Source organism: Crinia signifera, chromosome 1 (genome assembly GCF_055691185.1).
Source record: "Crinia signifera chromosome 1, ASM5569118v1, whole genome shotgun sequence".
NCBI lineage: Eukaryota > Metazoa > Chordata > Amphibia > Anura > Myobatrachidae > Crinia > Crinia signifera.
The window spans coordinates 3778900-3798386 of NC_139217.1; the positions used below are offsets into that span (position 1 = coordinate 3778900).

The 19487-nt window shown below is 46.1% G+C and overlaps 1 protein-coding gene across 2 annotated transcripts; it reads right to left on the bottom strand.

The window, feature by feature from the left end:
* Nucleotides 1-1297: 1297 nt before the first annotated feature.
* On the bottom strand, nt 1298-8695 carry LOC146058474 (N-acetyltransferase 8F1-like). 2 transcript variants are annotated; one of them, XM_083170782.1, is made up of 2 exons: nt 8630-8695; nt 1298-2022 (listed from the first exon to the last, which is right to left on the bottom strand). In XM_083170782.1, the coding sequence occupies exons 1-2, from the start codon at nt 8657-8659 to the stop codon at nt 1342-1344; spliced, it is 711 nt and encodes a 236-aa protein (XP_083026908.1). In that variant the 5' UTR covers nt 8660-8695; the 3' UTR covers nt 1298-1341. The 2 variants fall into 2 exon arrangements, with proteins under 2 accessions (XP_083026908.1, XP_083026932.1); XM_083170806.1 differs by lacking the exon at nt 8630-8695 and adding an exon at nt 6040-6176.
* Nucleotides 8696-19487: the final 10792 nt, after the last annotated feature.

Genomic DNA, 19487 nt, shown 5'->3' on the forward strand with positions numbered 1-19487 from the left:
GTCAGGCCCCTGGGTGAGAGGTGGTTTGTGATGAATCTGTTACTTATTAAACTGAACTTTATCACTTGGCTCAGATGTCAGCCGCTGCTCCCTTCTCTGCTCCAGGTTCTGGGATTTCCTGGAGTTGCTTGTCCTAGCAATGGACCGCTCGGGGGGTCCCTGGGTGGCTGATGGAACAGTGGCCCTGATTCTGGTTTTGCTGGGTAAGCTGTGAACATTGAACATCTCAGCTTACCGAGCACCGGAGACGCTGCCCCGCCGAATACCAGCCCCCACCGCTGATTCCCGTTGGTACCATGTATAGCCCCATTCCTGGCGCCGTCCTTCCCTCCCCGCAATGAACGCCTGGCAAGTGTATAACACGTCTAAGCTGTTAGTTGCTGGGATCTGCACAAATACATCAAAACCACGCTAAAATCGGCCTGATCGAAACCAGGCTAAAATCGACCCCATCGAAACTAGACTAAAATCGTGCCGGTCAGATGCGGTAATTGGTGTGATGTGAAAGGGGTTACCCGTTACAGCAACCCGTAGCAACACGGCAATACGAACCGGTTAACAAGAAGGTTTCTTACCGGTTCGTTGCCGGGTTGCTTTGCGGTGTGAACGGGTTAATCGGGTCGAGTTTCCTGTTCACACTATAGAGGAGGCAGCGCTTGAAGCAGCGCCAGCTCTAAGCGCTGCCTCCTCCACCGCCCCCGATGACGCTCCACCGCGCCCCCTAGTGATGTCAGCAAGCCAACAATATTGTCTGTTCGCTGATGCGATGCGAACCTTTCAAACAGCAGCGTATTGGCACGGGACTTACGCGGCATCAGCAAGTCCGCCCACCACCATGCTGCAGCCGGTCAGTCCCAGGTGACGTCACCCAAGATCGACCCACGGACATCTTTGAAACGGTTATAGCTGCAGCCATATTTAGTTTGGGATGACAGGAGACGGTCGCCGTGGCCAATAGTGCGGTCTGCGGCCCAGCCAGTGGGGGGAAGCGGCATCCCAGCTAGGGGGAAGCAGCCAGATCTGGACCAGCCCACTGGAAAATGGCCCGGTTTCCCGCAGGGCCGATCCACCTCTGCCCTCCTTCCCGGGCCGCAATCTAGTGATCCTGAATACTTACCATTCGGGATCCCGGCAGTCAGGATTGCTGTGCCGGATTGATAATTGTTGGGATTCCAGTGCCGTCTCGTGCTCATAGCCGGGGTGGTCAGAAAGCTAGCACCCAGGCCGTCAGGATGCTCACCGGTGCAGTAGGTGACTGTCTACTGTATTATGTTGTAGAAGAAACTATAAAAAAATAGACTTTCTTTAAATATTTATTGCCCTAAATCCAATAAAGAAAAACTATTTGCCTTTCTTGAGATCATATTTGTATATTACCCAGGTGATCCTAGCGAACCTGTCTGTGAATTTAGGTGAGTCCATGGTGTGCTCACATGTGAAGCCCATGTTCTCGTACAGTCTCAGAGCACCCACCTGAACGGTTGTGGTGGACAGGGTCACGGCATCACAGCCTTTCTTCCGGGCAAAGCCAATCAAGGTCCTACACAGGATTTTAGCTACTCCTCTGCCTCTATGGCTACTAGCCACCGACATTCTCTTAAGCTCCATGTGTTTCTCTCCCCCAGGGAGATACGATGGGACAGCAGCCACCATCCCTACCACCTCCCCAGCGGACTCCACCACCCAGAATCCATAACCTTCCCGCTGCAGATAATATCTCCTTATGTCCTTCAAGTCTTCCACCAAAGCATGCCTGGCGTAGGAATGGAAGAATTCTCTCCCAGATAACCAGAACAAGACCAACACAATGGCCACACCTATGATGGAGAGCAGGATGGACCCAACGGTGACCAGTGGAAGCACAAATGCCACCAGCAGGAGAAGCCAGTTGCGTGGCACCTTTAAGGCACCGTGGAAGGCTGAAGTAGTATGCTCCTTGCAACCAGCTAGAAAGATGCTCTTGACCGCCGGAAAGTCGGAGTCCTTGTACAGGCGGACATTGTATGTGGACATATCTCTTCCCTGCCAAAGAGACAAAGTGGAAGTTAGTGCCACACAAGATATTCACATAGAGCAAGGTTTATATTACATCTCATAGACAGATAGAAAACGGTGCTCCAGATACTAAACACAAACCCCCGGGTACGTTATATACATGCAGAGGTTGCCTCCATTTACAGTACTAACGCCAGAGTCTCCCTTATAATATTGCCCAGTTTTAAGGACATTGAGGCTAAGATGGGAGCAATGCAGAAGAAAGCCAGACATTTTGCCACTTGGTAATACCATGCTGTCCTGCATGGAGGCAGATGCGACATACTGCAGAGAGATGTTGATGTGTGTACAAACTCCACACTAATTGGAAGGGTAAGAATACAGCAGCCCAGCATGTGTAGTAGTCAGTGTTTACCCTGCACACAAACATAATAAATGTATTTGTTGTATTCTAGCATTGCTTGGAGGCTCCAGGAGAGTTGGTAAGGTCCAAAGTCCCAAATTTGGGAGGCTCTCCTGGCTTCCTGACAAAGTTGGACCATCTCACAGTACTGCCCGGCAGCTGGGATGTTGGGTGGCACGATTCACAGTGAATTGCATAATCCTATGCTAGTGCCGGATTAAGCCTTCGGGGGGCCCGGGTCACTTTAGACAGGGAGGCCCCCCTCCCACTTGTTATTACTGGCCGCAAACTGCACGGGAGAATATTACACTATCAAAGCTTGGTCAATGGGTAACTACAAGGGGGATTAATATACACATATATTCATGTATGTCAGGGCTCCTACAGAGTATGTAAGGTACAGCGGGACAAACACAGGCTTTTCATGTGATATTTTATTGTCCCGCTGTACCTTACTTACTCTTTAGGAGCCCTGACAGGCTCAGCACTACCTCTGATTAAAAACCCTCCCATGACAAGGCCGCTGCTGCTGCTGCTGTCTTCTATGGGCCTGAGAAGCATATGATAAGCTCCACCAAGCAGAGCTCAGCACAAGCCTCTCAGCCTCTGACCTCTTGTGCAGTCTGAGTGCCTTGGTTCCCGATGCTCAGTACCATTAATCATTGTCACATTGACAATAAAAAAAAAAAATTCAACCACTGGGGGGGGGGGGGGGGGGGGCCTTAGTAGAGAGGGGCCCAGCCTGGGGTACCTGAGCCCCCCCCCCCCCCCCCCCTTAATCCGGCCCTGTCCTATGCCTGTCCCCTGCTGTAAAAGGCTGCACATTGCAGCTTTCAACAGTAGCAGGTGGGTACATGATGAGTAGACTGTGCCCCTCCCACCTTCCCGCCATTGGAAAGTATGGTCCAGGTGTAAACTCACCTGCATTTGATGCTATGCTCCAAAATCAGAATCAGCCACATCTTAGATATTTTATAGTTTTAGCTACATCAATGAGGGATCTATAGTCTCATATTTGTATATCTTCTTGTTAAATATATATTTATATGCTTCTAGATTTGTGAAGGATATGTGCAGGTTTGGTTTTATGAAAACTACACTACCAACAGGGATCCAAGGGAATTTCAGTCCTGGCTCAAATTGTCCAACCAGGCATCGGATCTTCCATGTTTATAATACAATATAAGTCCCTTCATGTGCAATTATACCCCGCACCCTGGATAGAGAGCACACTAGAGTGCCCAGACAGAATTATACCCCGCACCCTGGACAGAGAGCACACTAGAGTGCCCAGGCAGAATTATACCCCGCACCCTGGACAGAGAGCACACTAGAGTGCCCAGGCAGAATTATACCCTGCACCCTGGACAGAGAGCACACTAGAGTGCCCAGGCAGAATTATACCCCGCACCCTGGACAGAGTGCACACTAGACTGCCCAGGCAGAATTATACCCCGCACCATGGACAGAGTGCACACTAGACTGCCCAGGCAGAATTATACCCTGCACCCTGGACAGAGAGCACACTAGACTGCCCAGGCAGAATTATACCCCGCACCCTGGACAGAGAGCACACTAGAGTGCCCAGGCAGAATTATACCCCGCACCCTGGACAGAGTGCACACTAGACTGCCCAGGCAGAATTATACCCTGCACCCTGGACAGAGAGCACACTAGACTGCCCAGGCAGAATTATACCCTGCACCCTGGACAGAGAGCACACTAGACTGCCCAGGCAGAATTATACCCCTCACCCTGGACAGAGCACACTAGACTGCCCAGGCAGAATTATACATTTATTTATATGAATCCCTTGCTGGTGCACACCGTCCAGACCTCCTAGATAAAGGGCAGCATTTCATTAAGTGATTTAGTTTGTAAAAAAAAAAAATATACATAAATTTCAAATAAAAAATATAATGGGTGTGTTTAGGGCAGGGATGGGGAACCTTCGGCCCTCCAGCTGTTGTTAAAGTACACATCCCAGCATGCCTGGCAACAGTTTTAGCATGGCCAAATAGCAAAAATGTAGCAGGGATGCTGGGATACGTAGTTCAACAACAGCTGGAGGGCCGAAGGTGCCCCATCCCTGGTTTAGGGCAAGGTAGTTGCACTGGGCTACTGAGGAGTTGCTGTAAGACCCTTTTATTAATATAAGAGATGTGAGTCGATTTGGATCATAATCAGTCATTGGCAGAGCAGGAGCAGCAACCAAGTACTAGTGATGTGGCTGCTGCCAGTTGTGACAGTACTACAACATCTAAATTTGTCCGGGGGTCAGAAAGTTTAATAAAAGGTACCTAAATCTTTCACAATGATAAAACAAGAGATAGAGGTGTCACCTTCAAAACTGAAAAATGAGTCCTCAAACATATATAACACTAAGGGTGAAGAACAAACTATATGTGTTCACAAAACACTGAGGAGAGTCTAGTGGTGTCCACAATAGCTACATTTCATTCCAACCAGCCAGATTGGAAAGATAATCTTATAGTGTGTATCCAGATTTAGTCTGGCATTTCTCACACTGTGCTCATAGAGAAACCTCATTTGCTTCTTCCATCATTTCCGCACTTTCTGCTAATGCGTGGACTGGCAGTGAAAGTAAAGATGGTGATTACAACATAGTAGACATTGAAGATGCAAGTGCGGAAGTGGAACACGATGAGGGGGTATCTGAAGCTAATGGGTGGATCTGGATACATTTTATGGGTGAACAATATTGTGATCTGTGATGTGGCCAGAAATGACCAGACACAGCTTAACATGAATGTTTTAGAGGTTAATGATACTGTAGGAACAAGGCCAGGATCATATAGCATAATTATAGCTGTTTCCCCCATTTAAATACAGATCCAAAACATGCAAGGGGGGTTTTATAAAACCAGAACCAAAACTAACTTAACGCTTTGAGTGCCAACATCTCTGTGAGATACCCACTAAGATGCCAGCGTCGCTCACATTGGTTATATAAATTCAAATAAAAAAATGTTGTGTAAAAAAAAAAAAGAAAAGCTTTGATTTCCTATATAAGGTGATATTACCGGTCATTATGATGAATACAAATGTTTCCTTGCCAATTTTCACACCTATTTTGACAAAATCCCTTGGCACTCAAAGGGTTAAAATTTATCCAGATCCAAAACTAAACTAGAAAACAAAACACGGGGTTTGGCGCACACCTCTCAGGAGGATTTCTATACTCGGACTCCACAGAACTCCCAGCTCAGCTCATTACTGAATACAGCAGCAGAGAATGCTTTCCATATGGAGAATAGACTGCCATGTATTAGTATAGGTACACCCTGGTACTCACTGTTACACACCGGCTGGTCTAACTCAGTGATACACAGCAATAATAATAATAGCAATAATAATAATTCTGGCCTTTTTCAGCTCAGTTTTTGAATGAACAATTGCAGTCCAAAGTTCCTGTAATAAGAATAGAAGTGGGAAGTGTGAACGACTGCAGTATTCCGTGTTATGGGTCTGAGTCATGTTAAATGTAATAGAATAATGTTTTAGCCCCTATAATTTATGCATGTGAACCACATTCTCCCTATGTAACACATGTAACAGCTGTTGTAGAACTACAAGTGCCATCCAGCACTGCTGTAAGGTATAGTAAGTACATGACAGACCTGTTACAGGTGCCTTTGGGATCCTGCTTTCCCCGCTGTTCTCCCTTTGGAATCAGATACTGTATGTTTAGTTTTTGGGTAAATCCTGTTCCTGTGCGCTCTGCCTGTTGGAGGGCAGCCATGCATTCCTGCCCAGGGTTACGTAACCACCCAAGTGACCACTCAGTGATTTCCCTGCTCTCTCCAGATTAACATATTAATCACTGCTTAACTGATTAATTACAGAAGTCTAGTGATAACCAGGAACCTGTGTAATTCATGTCTTCTCAGTAGCTTATTAACCGTCCTACAGGCTATTGTATGTAAACCATTTTATGTTTATTCAGTAAAACAAAGTGGTGGGTTATTTACAAACTATACAGATTGTGCAACCCCATACCACCCATAGGTCTTTTATATAGCATTAGACTCCCCTACATACCCCGTAAAGCATCAGGCCCCTTATGTGCCATGAGACCCTTCCACATTCCCTGTACTGTATGTAACATCAGACCCCTCCACATGTTCCTTATATGCCATCAGACCTCTCCACATGCCCCTTATATGCCATCAAACCACTCCACATTCCCATATGTGCTCTCAGAACCTCGCACATGTTACTTATAAGCCATGAGACCTCTCCACATTCCCTATAAGTGTCATCAGACCTCTCCACATGCCCCTTTTTTACCATCAGACTTCTCCACATTCCCATACGTGCCATCAGACCCCTCCACATTTATTTATTTATTTACAGTTTCTTATATAGCTCAGCAGATTCCATTACAGTGTCTTATATAGCGCAGCAGATTCCATTACAGTGTCTTATATAGCGCAGCAGATTCCGTTACAGTGTCTTATATAGCGCAGCAGATTCCGTTACAGAGTCTTACATAGCGCAGCAGATTCCGTTACAGCGTCTTATATAGCGCAGCAGGTTCCGTTAGAGCGACTTATATAGCGCAGCAGATTCCGTTACAGCGTCTTATATAGCGCAGCAGATTCCGTTACAGCGTCTTATATAGCGCAGCAGATTCCGTTGCGCTTTACAATAGTAGACAGTGATAAAACAAACTGGGTAACAACAGACAGATTTGGGGGTTAGAGGGCCCTGCTGCAAGCTTACAATCTATACACATGTTCCTTAGATGCCATCAGACCTCTCCACATGCCCCTTATATGCCATCAGACCTCTCCACATTCCCATATGTGCCATCAGACCCCTCCACATGTTCACTCCCTACATGACATCAGACCCCTCCACATTCCCCTTTAATACCATCAGACCTCTCCGCATTCCCCTTATATGCCATCAGACCTCTCCACATTCCCCTTTAATACCATCAGACCTCTCCGCATTCCCCTTATATGCCATCAGACCTCTCCACATTCCCCATATGTGCCATCAGACCCCTCTACATGCCCATTATATACCATCAGACATCTCCACATTCTGTATATGTGCCATCAGAGTCCTCCACATACCCTGTATGTGTCACAAGAATCCTTCACATTCCCTGTATGTGCCATCAGACCCCCCACGCTCCCTGTATGTGCCATCAGACCCCTCCACATCCCATGTATGTGCCATCAGACCCATCCACATTCCCTGTATGTGACATCAGACCTCTCTGCATTACCTGTATGTGCCATCAGACCTCTCCGTATTCCCCATATGTGCCATCAGACCCCTCCACATTCCCATATGTGCCATCAGAACCCCGCACATGTTCCTTATATACCATCAGACCTCTCTGCATTACCTGTATGTGCCATCAGACCTCTCCGTATTCCCCATATGTGCCATCAGACCCCTCCACATGCCCCTTTTATGCCATCAGACCTCTCCACATTCCCATATGTGCCATCAGAACCCCGCACATGTTCCTTATATACCATCAGACATCTCCACATTCTGTATATGTGCCATCAGAGTCCTCTAAATACCCTGTATGTGCCACCAGAATCCTTCACATTCCCCGTATGTGCCATCAGACCCCCCACGTTCCCTGTATGTGAAATCAGACCTCTCTGCATTACCTGTATGTGCCATCAAATTCTGTGCACACATGCTGGTATTTTCTATACTGCATCGCTGCCACATCCGGCACACTCCCTCGTAACTACTGCAGTACTGTGACTTACTGTGATTATCTCCCATCACCCCCCCCCACAACTGCATATATGTGGCATAATATGTAATGGGCATAATAGTGTGCAGCACTGTTGTTACACTATTGTGTAATGGGCATCATGATGTGAAGCACTTTGTGTAATGGGCATTACGGTGTGCTCCATAATGTGTGATGGGCAGTGTACTGCCTCCTTTCCATGAGACCACGCCCCCTTTTCGCAGCGTGGCTTCGTCGCGCAAGAGTCCCGCCCACTACAGGTGGGCCTGTGTGCTCAAAATGCCAGGGCCATTTTCTAGTCCCAGTCCGGCCCTGCTATAGCAAATAGTAAACTGTAATGATAATATAATCTTAATGTTACTCATAAACTCTATCCGGGTTAACTTGGACTTAGATTTATATCAAGAAAATTCCAAGAAGGTCTCACAACCTCTCCAATAAAATCAATGGGCTCCCGCTAAAGAGAAGGAACCTTGTACCTCAGATGAATGTGGTGTGGAAGACACCATTGAAGACCACTGCGATCTGTTCTGCAATTTTCTAGACAGCAGCTTTGTCCGTTCTGTCTCTGGGAGGCTGGAGAGAAGATAAGGAATCCTCTTACTCACTCGGGTGTTAGACCATATAGGCTTTCCACTAATAGTGACTGGAAATGTGCAACGTCTTATCTGCACTGTAATGGAAATGTATAACTTTGTTCTTGTCTCTGTACACTGTTACTGAACCTTGCTCATTGGTCATGCTGGATTTATTTACTCTTTTACAACTGTACAGTATCTCTTATATATTTAGCCAGATCCGTCACTCAAAAGCAGTGTAGCTAACGGTGGGCGGGGTTCCATGGGTGATTGACAGGCCGTCCACCGTTATCCACACTGCAAAACCTGCAATACCACGTTCTACACAGCCTAAAGTCCTACACACCAATCTCCCGCCCCCTCCTCCCCATGTCCGCCCAAGCACCCCCCAAACCCCGCCCCATAGCTACACACCACGCCCCCCCCCCCAGGGTGTCGGGCAGTCAAGCACACGAGGAGGAGACTGTGCACTGCAGTGCTGCCCCCCCCTCCCTGCTGCTCCTGATTGTTTGACCACTGACTGGGACCTCACAGCAGTGGCTGCAATATTATCCTCATGCTGGGTATGTATGTACACTGCTGGGGAAAGGGGTGGACAGACCCAGCATGTGTGTGGCTCTATGTGTGTGTACGTGGTGTGCAGTATGTGTGGAACCACTGCTATAGATGACACAATGCAATGTATAGCCCAGTCACCCCCCCCTGCGATTCGTGGCACCCCCCCACCGCAACCCCCCCGCGATTCGCGCACCCCCCGTGATTCACAGCACCCACCGCAACACCCCCTCCCACAATTCACACCCCTCCGAACCCACCTCCCTCGATTCGCAGACCCCCGCCACACGCGATTCGCGACACCCCCTGCCTCCCCCCTCCTGCGATTCGCGGCCTCTACTGCAATTTGCGGACCCTCGCCCCCTCCCACTATTCGTGGATCCCCCATCCCGCGATTCACTGCCCCCCCCTCGCCCGCCCTCCCGCGTTTCACGCCCGCCCTCCCACGATTCACAGCACCCCCCGCGCCCCCCCCCCCGCCGCGATTTGCGGACCCCCTCCCGCGATTCGTGGCCAATTAAGGAGGCGCAGCCCCTAATGCCGGTGTGAAGAGTGCCCGTAGGGCGCGATGAATCACCTAGTACAGTATATAAAACCTTAGCTCAGGATCCTCACCTACAGAATAATTTCCAAATGAACCGAATCACTAATATCAATAAGATTTATTTTATATATATATATATATATATATATATATAAAGTCCCAGTGTAGGCGCGGCACTCCAACGATACATCAAGGCAGTGGGTAAAAGAAAACTTCTCTTTATTGGCTGCAACGTTTCGATGCTACGCAGGCATCGTTTTCAAGCAGAGTAACATACAAATGACAAATACACATACCTTATATACACACCCTGTGTTTTCGGCGCCAACCGAGCCAGGAGGCTCCGGACAAGTGGCGCAGGTCTGTGACGTCAGCGGCATCCGCCGTCATGACGATCAGACCTCTGATTGGTGGTGCTCCCGTCACCATTACAAAACATAAACAATACACGAACATACAGACATCTACTGACAGGTAACAGTAGCATGGATCAACTGTATCATATATCAATAGTAATAACAGACATTAGCACCGGAGATAGCGCGTTATTTCCACTTCACTGCAGGGACCCCGGCTGGCAACATCATACTCAGCGCCGCAGGCGCAGGGACCTCCAGGCTCTCCCTGAATACAGGTACCTCCGCGCCGCACGGACCCCCCTGCCAGCTCCCCAGGGGGGTCTTTTAACGGGGGGCAGCGGCAAAATTGTCCGAGGGGGGGGGGGGGCGGCGAAATTGTCCCGGCGGGGGGGAGCAAAATTTTGCGCTACGCCACTGGTCATAAAGAAGGTTTTACAAATACCCCACACTAAACATTCATGTGGCAAAATACAAGGACACACAGCTGGAGGGGGATACGGTCGTATTGTCGACATTGTAAGTTCTGGTAAGCAAGGCCCATCTCCTTCTCCCCTCTCAATCAATCCCCCTCCAGTGGGTGTGGATTGTATTGTTGACCTGACTTAGGTTGACAGTCATTAGGTCAACACCGTTGGGTCGACAGGCAACAAGGTCGACAGGTGTCTAGGTCGACATGGGACATGGTCAATATGATTTAGGTCGACAAATGCGTTATCTCGACATGGGTTAGGTCGCAAGGTCGACATGGATTTTTTCACTGTTTTTTGAGCCGACATGTGCCGACAGGCAGTATTTCATGCCCTACCATCCACTAGGGCGTGGTGGGAGAATAAAATAGTGTGCCGAGCATAGAGAGGCACCGCGCCCGAAGCATTGCGAGTGATGCGAGGGGCTGCGGTTCACTTCCAACTGTGTCCATGTTGACTGTGTCGACATTCGGTTAAAAAAAACAGTGAAAAACCCATGTCGACCTCGTGACCTGTCGACCTAACCCATGTCGACCTAAACCCATGTCAACCTTGTCCCATGTCGACCTAGACACCTGTCGACCTTCACCCATGTCGACCTAGAACCCTGTAGACCTAGTTGCCTGTCGACCCAGCGGTGTTTCTCCCAATGACTGTCGACCAAAGTCGGGTCAACAATACGATCCACACCCGCTGGAGGGGGAGTGAGAGGGGAGAAGGAGATGGGCCTTGCTTGCCAGAACTTACAATGTAATTGTTTTCTACTAAGTAAATAACTTGAATGAGGAGGCGTTCGCAAAATACAAAGAATCAAACAAAACTTGTAAAGGGGTAATCAAAGCAGCTAAAATATTATATGAAGAGTGCATAGCCACTGAAAGCAAAACCAACCCAAAGAAGTTTTTTAACCCCTTCCCGACATTTGACGTACATTTACGTCATGGCCGGGATGTACTTCCCGGCACATGGCGTAAATGTATGTCATGGCTTTAAACTGTCACCGCGTCTATAGACGCGGTGACAGTTTAAACATGTCTGCTGTCCCTGACAGCAGACATGTCCCTGCATGCCCAGGGGGGGCTGCGATGCCGCCCCCCCGTCGGCGATCGCTGTGATTGGCTGTTCAGTGTGAACAGCCAATTACAGCGTTTTCTGTGTCACCGGCGAATAACGTTCGCCGGTGACACAGGGATCGGTGGTGATTGGTGCTGTAAAGTACAGCACCAATCACCACGGGGTGTAAGGGTGACACTGGTGTCACCCCACCTCACCCCACCCGCCCCCAAAGGCCGTGATTGGTTCGTCGGACCGACGAACCAATCACAGCCATGGAGGGTGATTTAAACTAACGGTGACTGCACTGCAGACGCCATTCCGGTCTGGAATTGCGTGCAGTGCGGTCACCGTGCCTATCTGCCGCGATATACTGACCTGATCCTTGCAAACACTTACCTGATCACTGCTTGTAGCGTTCCTGGATCTTGTTACTTCTTGTGACTTCCTGTGTTGTGCTGTGCTGTGTTGTGCTGCTGCAGTGTGTTCGAGTTATAGATAGAGAGATAGAGAGAGAGGGATAGAGAGGGCTAGTGACAGAGAGTGCTATATTTTGTGCTGCTGCAGTGTGATAGAGTTATAGATAGAGAGATAGAGAGAGATAGAGAGATAGTGACAGATTGTGCTATATATTTTTTTTATATATATACAGCTGTACTGCGTGTGCAACTGACTGCTGCCCCCCCCTTTTGTGCTGATCAGTATAAATTAACTGATCAGCAACTTTTTGGGGGCGCAGGGTTTTTTTATATATATACCTGTCAGTGCTGCTGCTGCAGTGTCATAGAGTGATAGATAGTGAGAGATAGAGAGATAGAGAGAGATAGTGATAGAAAGTGCTATATTTTGTGTCTGCTGCCCCCCTTTTGTGCACCCCCAGCAACTTTTTGGGGGTGCAGGGGTTATTTTTTATATATATAACTGTCAGTGCTGCTGCTGCAGTGTCATAGAGTGATAGATAGAGAGAGATAGAGAGAGATAGTGACAGAGAGTGCTATATTTTGTGTCTGCTGCCCCCCTTTTGTGCACCCCCAGCAACTTTTTGGGGGTGCAGGGGTTATTTTTTATATATATAACTGTCAGTGCTGCTGCTGCAGTGTCATAGAGTGATAGATAGTGATAGATAGTGAGAGATAGAGAGAGATAGAGAGAGATAGAGAGAGATAGTGACAGAGAGTGATATAGAGTGCTATATTTTGTGTCTGCTGCCCCCCCCCTTTTGTGCTGATCACTATATCTGAGGTGATCAGCAACTTTTTGGGGGTGCAGAGGTTTTTTTTTATATATACCTGCCAGTTGCACTGTCAGTTGCACCAAAGGTTGTGCACCTGCTGCCCCTCACTGGTAATCAGTGTCGCATCACTGATCACCTTTTTTTTTTTTTTTTTGAGGGTGCTGTGGGGTCTTTTTTTAATTTTTTTTGATCAAATTTTTTTGATCAAATTCCTGTTGCCTTTGAGCGCTGTTCAGTGACGGACGATACTGACCAACATCTGTGCTCAATTTTTGGCGCAGGACCTTTTTTTTTTTTTTTCTGCACTACATACACACTACACACTACATACTACATTGAAATAAAGTTTGTACCCCCCCTACACTATACACGTGTTGAAACATTTCACTACCAGAAACACAAAAATAAAAATGGCATCCCAAATGTCATCCCAAATGTCATCCCAGTCATCCAGAAGAATGTATTCAGCGGAGGAGGCATATGCCATGCTTGCCTCTGACTCTGACACAGCCAGTGAGGCAAGCGGGGAATTTGAAGGATTCATCTTAAGCTCCTCTTCCTCCTCTAGTGATGAGGGACCCCCTCAAAGACGCCCCCGTAGAGCAGCTGAGACCCCCCCCCCCAATAATTGATCTCGTATGGACCCCACCACCAGACAATTTTGAGCCCCAGGTTCCTGAGTTTTTGGCCATCCCAGGAATCCAATTTGATTCCACAGGTCTCAGAGAAATTGACTTTTTCAAATTATTTTTCTCTGATGATTTTATAAATTTAATGGTGGACCAAACTAATTTATATGCCCAGCAGTTTATTGCTCAAAACCCCACGTCATCATTTGCTAGGTGGACCCCTGTAGATGCAGTAGAGATGATGACGTTTTGGGGTCTGGTGTTTCATATGGGCATAGTAAAAAAGCCAGAAATTAGGCAATATTGGAGTACAGATGTTCTGTACAGCACCCCACTTTACCGTATGGCCATGACCCGGACTCGTTTTGAGTTAATCCTTAAATTTTTGCATTACGACGATAATGCACAGTGCCCACCCAGAGATGATCCCACCTTTGACCGGCTATTCAAAGTCAGGCCGGTCATTGATCACTTCAGTGCCAAATTTGAAGAGATGTACATCCCAGATAAATTCATTTGCATAGACGAGTCCCTTATACATTTTAAAGGAAGGGTTAAATTCCGCCAGTACCTTCCCAGTAAGAGGGCAAGGTATGGCATAAAAATGTATAAGCTGTGTGAAAGCACCTCAGGGTACACTCACAGGTTTAGGGTATATGAAGGGAAGGATTCAAGAATTGAACCGCCAGAATGCCCCCCCTCCCTCGTAGGTGTTAGTGGAAAAATTGTCTGGGATTTAGTGCACCCCTTCCTGGATAAAGGTTATCACCTCTATGTGGATAACTTTTACACCAGCATCCCCCTGTTTAAGGCCCTTGGTTCAAGAGGTACAGCAGCTTGCGGTACTGTGCGCAAGAACCAAAGAGGCCTCCCAAAAACGCACATTGCCCAAGTAATGAGAAGGGGTGAAAGCAGGGGAATATGCACCGAAAATATGTTGTTGGTCAAATATAAGGACAAGAGGGATGTCCTTATACTGACAACAATTCACGGAGACAGTACCACCTCCGTCCCTGTACGAGGTACCAGTACCCACACCTCAAAACCTAATTGCATCCTGGATTACAATAGGTACATGGGCGGAGTGGATCTTTCAGATCAGGTACTGAAGCCGTACAGTGCCCTGCGGAAAACAAAAATCTGGTACAAGAAGCTGGCCGTGTATATCATCCAGATGGCACTGTATAACGCTTACGTGCTATTCCGTTCTACCAGCCAGAGGGGGACATTTATGCACTTTCAAGAGGAAGTCATAAAGGGCCTAATATTTGGGAACCAGCAGGCAGAGGGCCCCAGTACTTCTAGTACTGGCCCCCGTATTGTACCAGGGCAGCATTTTCCTGATGAAATCCCCTCCACTGGAAAAAAGGGCAGGACACAAAAAAGGTGCAAAGTTTGCTATAAAAAGGGAATAAGAAAGGATACTATTTTCCAGTGTGACACTTGCCCCGACAAACCCGGCCTATGTATAAAGGAGTGTTTTAAAATATACCACACATCTATGGATTATTAGGTTCATAATTTCACCCTGCTTCGGGGGTCTTGCTAATGCCACATAGCACCCACCATTTATTCCACCAGAATCTGAGCCGCAAAATCCAAAAATCACTCCTTCCCTTCTGAGTCCTGCCATGCACCCAACTGGTATTTTTTGGTCACAAGTGAGGCATTGCCGTACTCGGGAGAAATTGGGGCAAAGATTTTGGGGTGCTTTTTCTCCTTCATACCTTCTGAAAATGAAAAATTTTGAGCCGGAACTGCATTTTTGTGTAAAAAAATTTAATTTTTCATTTTCACTGCCCAGTTGTATCAAAATTGGTGAAACCCCTGGGGGTTTGAAATGTACACTATACCCCTAGATGAATTCCCTGAGGGGTGTAGTTTGCAAAATGGGGTCACTTGTGGGGGGGTTCCACTGTATTGGTGCTTTGGGGGTCTTGCTAATGCGACATAGCACCCACCAACATTCCACCAGAATCTGTGCTGCAAATTCCAAATATCACTCCTTCCCTTCTGAGTCCTGCCATTTTTTGGTCACACATGAGGCATTGCCGTACTCGGGAAAAATTGGGGCACAGATTTTGGGGTGCTTTGTCTCCTTCATTCCTTGTGAAAATGAAAAATTTTGAGCCAGAACTGCATTTTTGTGTAAAAAATTTAATTTTTCATTTTCACTGCCCAGTTGTACCACAATTGGTGAAACCCCTGGGGGTTTGAAATGTACATTATACCCCTAGATGAATTCCCAGAGGGGTGTAGTTTGCAAAATGGGGTCACTTGTGGGGGGCTTCCACTGTATTGGTGCTTCGGGGGTCTTGCTAATGCGACATAGCACCCACCAAAATTCCACCAGAATCTGAGCTGCAAAATCCAAAAATCACTCCTTCCCTTCTGAGTCCTGCCATGCACCCAACTGGTATTTTTTGGTCACATGTGAGGCATTGCCGTACTCGGGAGAAATTGGGGCACAGATTTTGGGGTGCTTTTTCTCCTTCATACCTTATGAAAATGAAAAATTTTGAGCCAGAACTGCATTTTTGTGTAAAAAAATTTAATTTTTCATTTGCACAGCCCAGTTGTATCAAAATTAGTGAAACCCCTGGGGGTTTGAAATGTACACTATACCCCTAGATGAATTCCCTGAGGGGTGTAGTTTGCAAAATGGGGTCACTTGTGGGGGGGTTCCACTGTATTGGTGCTTTGGGGGTCTTGCTAATGCGACATAGCACCCACCAAAATTCCACTAGAATCTGTGCTGCAAAATCCAAATATCACTCCTTCCCTTCTGAGTCCTGCCATGCACCCAAATGGTATTTTTTGGTCACATGTGAGGCATTGCCATACTCGGGAGAAATTGGGGCACAGATTTTGGGGTGCTTTTTCTCCTTCATACCTTATGAAAATGAAAAATTTTGAGCCAGAACTGCATTTTTGTGTAAAAAATTTAATTTTTCATTTTCACTGCCCAGTTGTACCACAATTGGTTAAAACCCCTGGGGGTTTGAAATGTACATTATACCCCTAGATGAATTCCCAGAGGGGTGTAGTTTGCAAAATGGGGTCACTTGTGGGGGGCTTCCACTGTATTGGTGCTTCGGGGGTCTTGCTAATGCGACATAGCACCCACCAAAATTCCACCAGAATCTGAGCTGCAAAATCCAAAAATCACTCCTTCCCTTCTGAGTCCTGCCATGCACCCAACTGGTATTTTTTGGTCACATGTGAGGCATTGCCGTACTTGGGAGAAATTGGGGCACAGATTTTGGGGTGTTTTTTCTCCTTCATACCTTATGAAAATGAAAAATTTTGAGCCAGAACTGCATTTTTGTGTAAAAAAATTTAATTTTTCATTTGCACAGCCCAGTTGTATCAAAATTGGTGAAACCCCTGGGGGTTTGAAATGTACACTATACCCCTAGATGAATTCCCTGAGGGGTGTAGTTTGCAAAATGGGGTCACTTGTGGGGGGGTTCCACTGTATTGGTGCTTTGGGGGTCTTGCTAATGCGACATAGCACCCACCAAAATTCCACCAGAATCTGTGCTGCAAAATCCAAATATCACTCCTTCCCTTCTGAGTCCTGCCATGCACCCAAATGGTATTTTTTGGTCACATGTGAGGCATTGCCATACTCGGGAGAAATTGGGGCACAGCTTTTGGGGTGCTTTTTCTCCTTCATACCTTATGAAAATGAAAAATTTTGAGCCAGAACTGCATTTTTGTGTAAAAAATTTAATTTTTCATTTTCACTGCCCAGTTGTACCACAATTGGTGAAACCCCTGGGGGTTTGAAATGTACATTATACCCCTAGATGAATTCCCAGAGGGGTGTAGTTTGCAAAATGGGGTCACTTGTGGGGGGCTTCCACTGTATTGGTGCTTCGGGGGTCTTGCTAATGCGACATAGCACCCACCAAAATTCCACCAGAATCTGAGCTGCAAAATCCAAAAATCACTCCTTCCCTTCTGAGTCCTGCCATGCACCCAACTGGTATTTTTTGGTCACATGTGAGGCATTGCCATACTCGGGAGAAATTGGGGCACAGATTTTGGGGTGCTTTGTCTCCTTCATTCCTTGTGAAAATGAAAAATTTGGAGCCAGAACTGCATTTTTGTGTAAAAAAAATAATTTTTCATTTTCACTGCCCAGTTGTACCACAATTGGTGAAACCCCTGGGGGTTTGAAATGTACACTATACCCCTAGATGAATTCCCTGAGGGGTGTAGTTTGCAAAATGGGGTCACTTGTGGGGGGGTTCCTAACTTTTAGCATCTTATGGTGCCTAGAAACCTACATGGTGCCTAAAAAATAATCTCATAAAAAGGAGGCTCCAAAATCAAGTAGGTGCTCCTTCTATTATGAAGCCTGTGGTTTGGTCAACGTGCACACTAGGGCCACATATAGGATATTTATGAAAATAAAAGAATTGGGGGAATCAATTTTTAGTCACATTTCTCTAGTAAAATATACTGTGTTCCTTAGAAAAATGTATTAAAATTGCAAATCTGCAAAAAAAATGAAATTTTGAAATTTCACCTACACTTTGTTTTAATTCCTGTGAAACACCTAAAGGGTTAACAAACTTCCAAAATGCTGTTTTGAATACTGTGAGGGGTGCAGTTTTTAAAATGGCATCATTTATGGGGGTGTCTCACATACAAGTCCCTCAAAGTCACATCAGAACTGAACTGGTCCCTAAAAAAATCAGTGTTTGAAATTTTCTTGAAAATTTGAGAATTTGCTATTCATATTTTAAGCCTCCTAGTGTCCAAAGAAATTAAAAGGAAGTTGAAATAATGATGGAAACATAAAGTAGACATATGGTCTATGTTAGTTATTAACTATTTTGAGTGGTATGATTATTTGTCTCACAAGCAGAAAATTTAACATTTTGCAAATTGCTAAATTTTCCATTTTTTTACGACATTTTGGTATTTTTCACAAAAAAACACAGACTGTATCGACCCAAATTTACCACTAATTTGAAGTACAATGTGTCACGAGAAAACAATCTCAAAATCACTGGGATAAGTAAAAGCAAAAAAAAGTTATCCCCACTTAAGTGATACATGTCAGATTTGAAAAAAAGGGCTCTGTCAGGAAGGCAAAAACATGCTGTGTCAGGAAGGGGTTAAATACATAAATAGTAAACGTTTAATTAAGGAAAACATAGGCCCACTAACTGATACTAGTGGAAAAAGTGTTACTGAGGACAAGGGAAAAGCAAAACTGTTAAATGAGTTCTTCTCATCAGTATTTACTAAGGGAGAGCAGACTGTGGAACGAACATTTACCACAAACGGGACAAATAAGCCAGATCTCATTGTGGATTTAACGCCGAAGGAAATAATACTGAGGCTAAGCAAACTCAAAACAAATAAATCACCAGGGCCAGATGGGATTCATCCGAGGGTATTAATGGAATTAGGGGATGAACTAGCTACCCCCCTACATTATATCTTTAGCAAGTCACTATCGTCAGGTATAGTACCAAAAGATTGGAGAATAGCAGAGGTAGTGCCAATATTCAAAAAAGGAAAAAAGGAAGATCCCGCTGATTACAGACCCGTTAGTTTAACATCAATTGTGGGTAAACTATTTAAAGGATTTTTAAGGGATGGTATCCAGGAATATTTAGACCATCACCGTCTACTCAGTGCTAACCAACATGGGTTCGTGAAAAATCGTTCATGCCAAACTAATCTACTAGGGTTCTATGAAGAGGTTAGCAAAAACCTCGATAATGGAAATGCTGTAGATGTGATTTTCCTAGATTTCGCTAAAGCATTTGATACTGTCCCACACAAGAGATTGATTAATAAAATGGAGAACCTAGGATTGGGTGAAAATATCTGCAGATGGGTAGGGAATTGGCTATGTAATAGAGAACAAAGAGTGGTTGTGAATGGTGCCGTAT

Bases quoted from the DNA above. Each gene is read 5' to 3' on its own strand.
- LOC146058474 (XM_083170782.1), bottom strand. From the start codon at position 8,659: ATGGTGTCTTCCACACCACATTCATCTGAG. The intron at 2,023-8,629 runs GTACAAGGTTCC...TCTCTTTGGCAG, and splicing joins CCACACCACATTCATCTGAG to GGAAGAGATATGTCCACATA.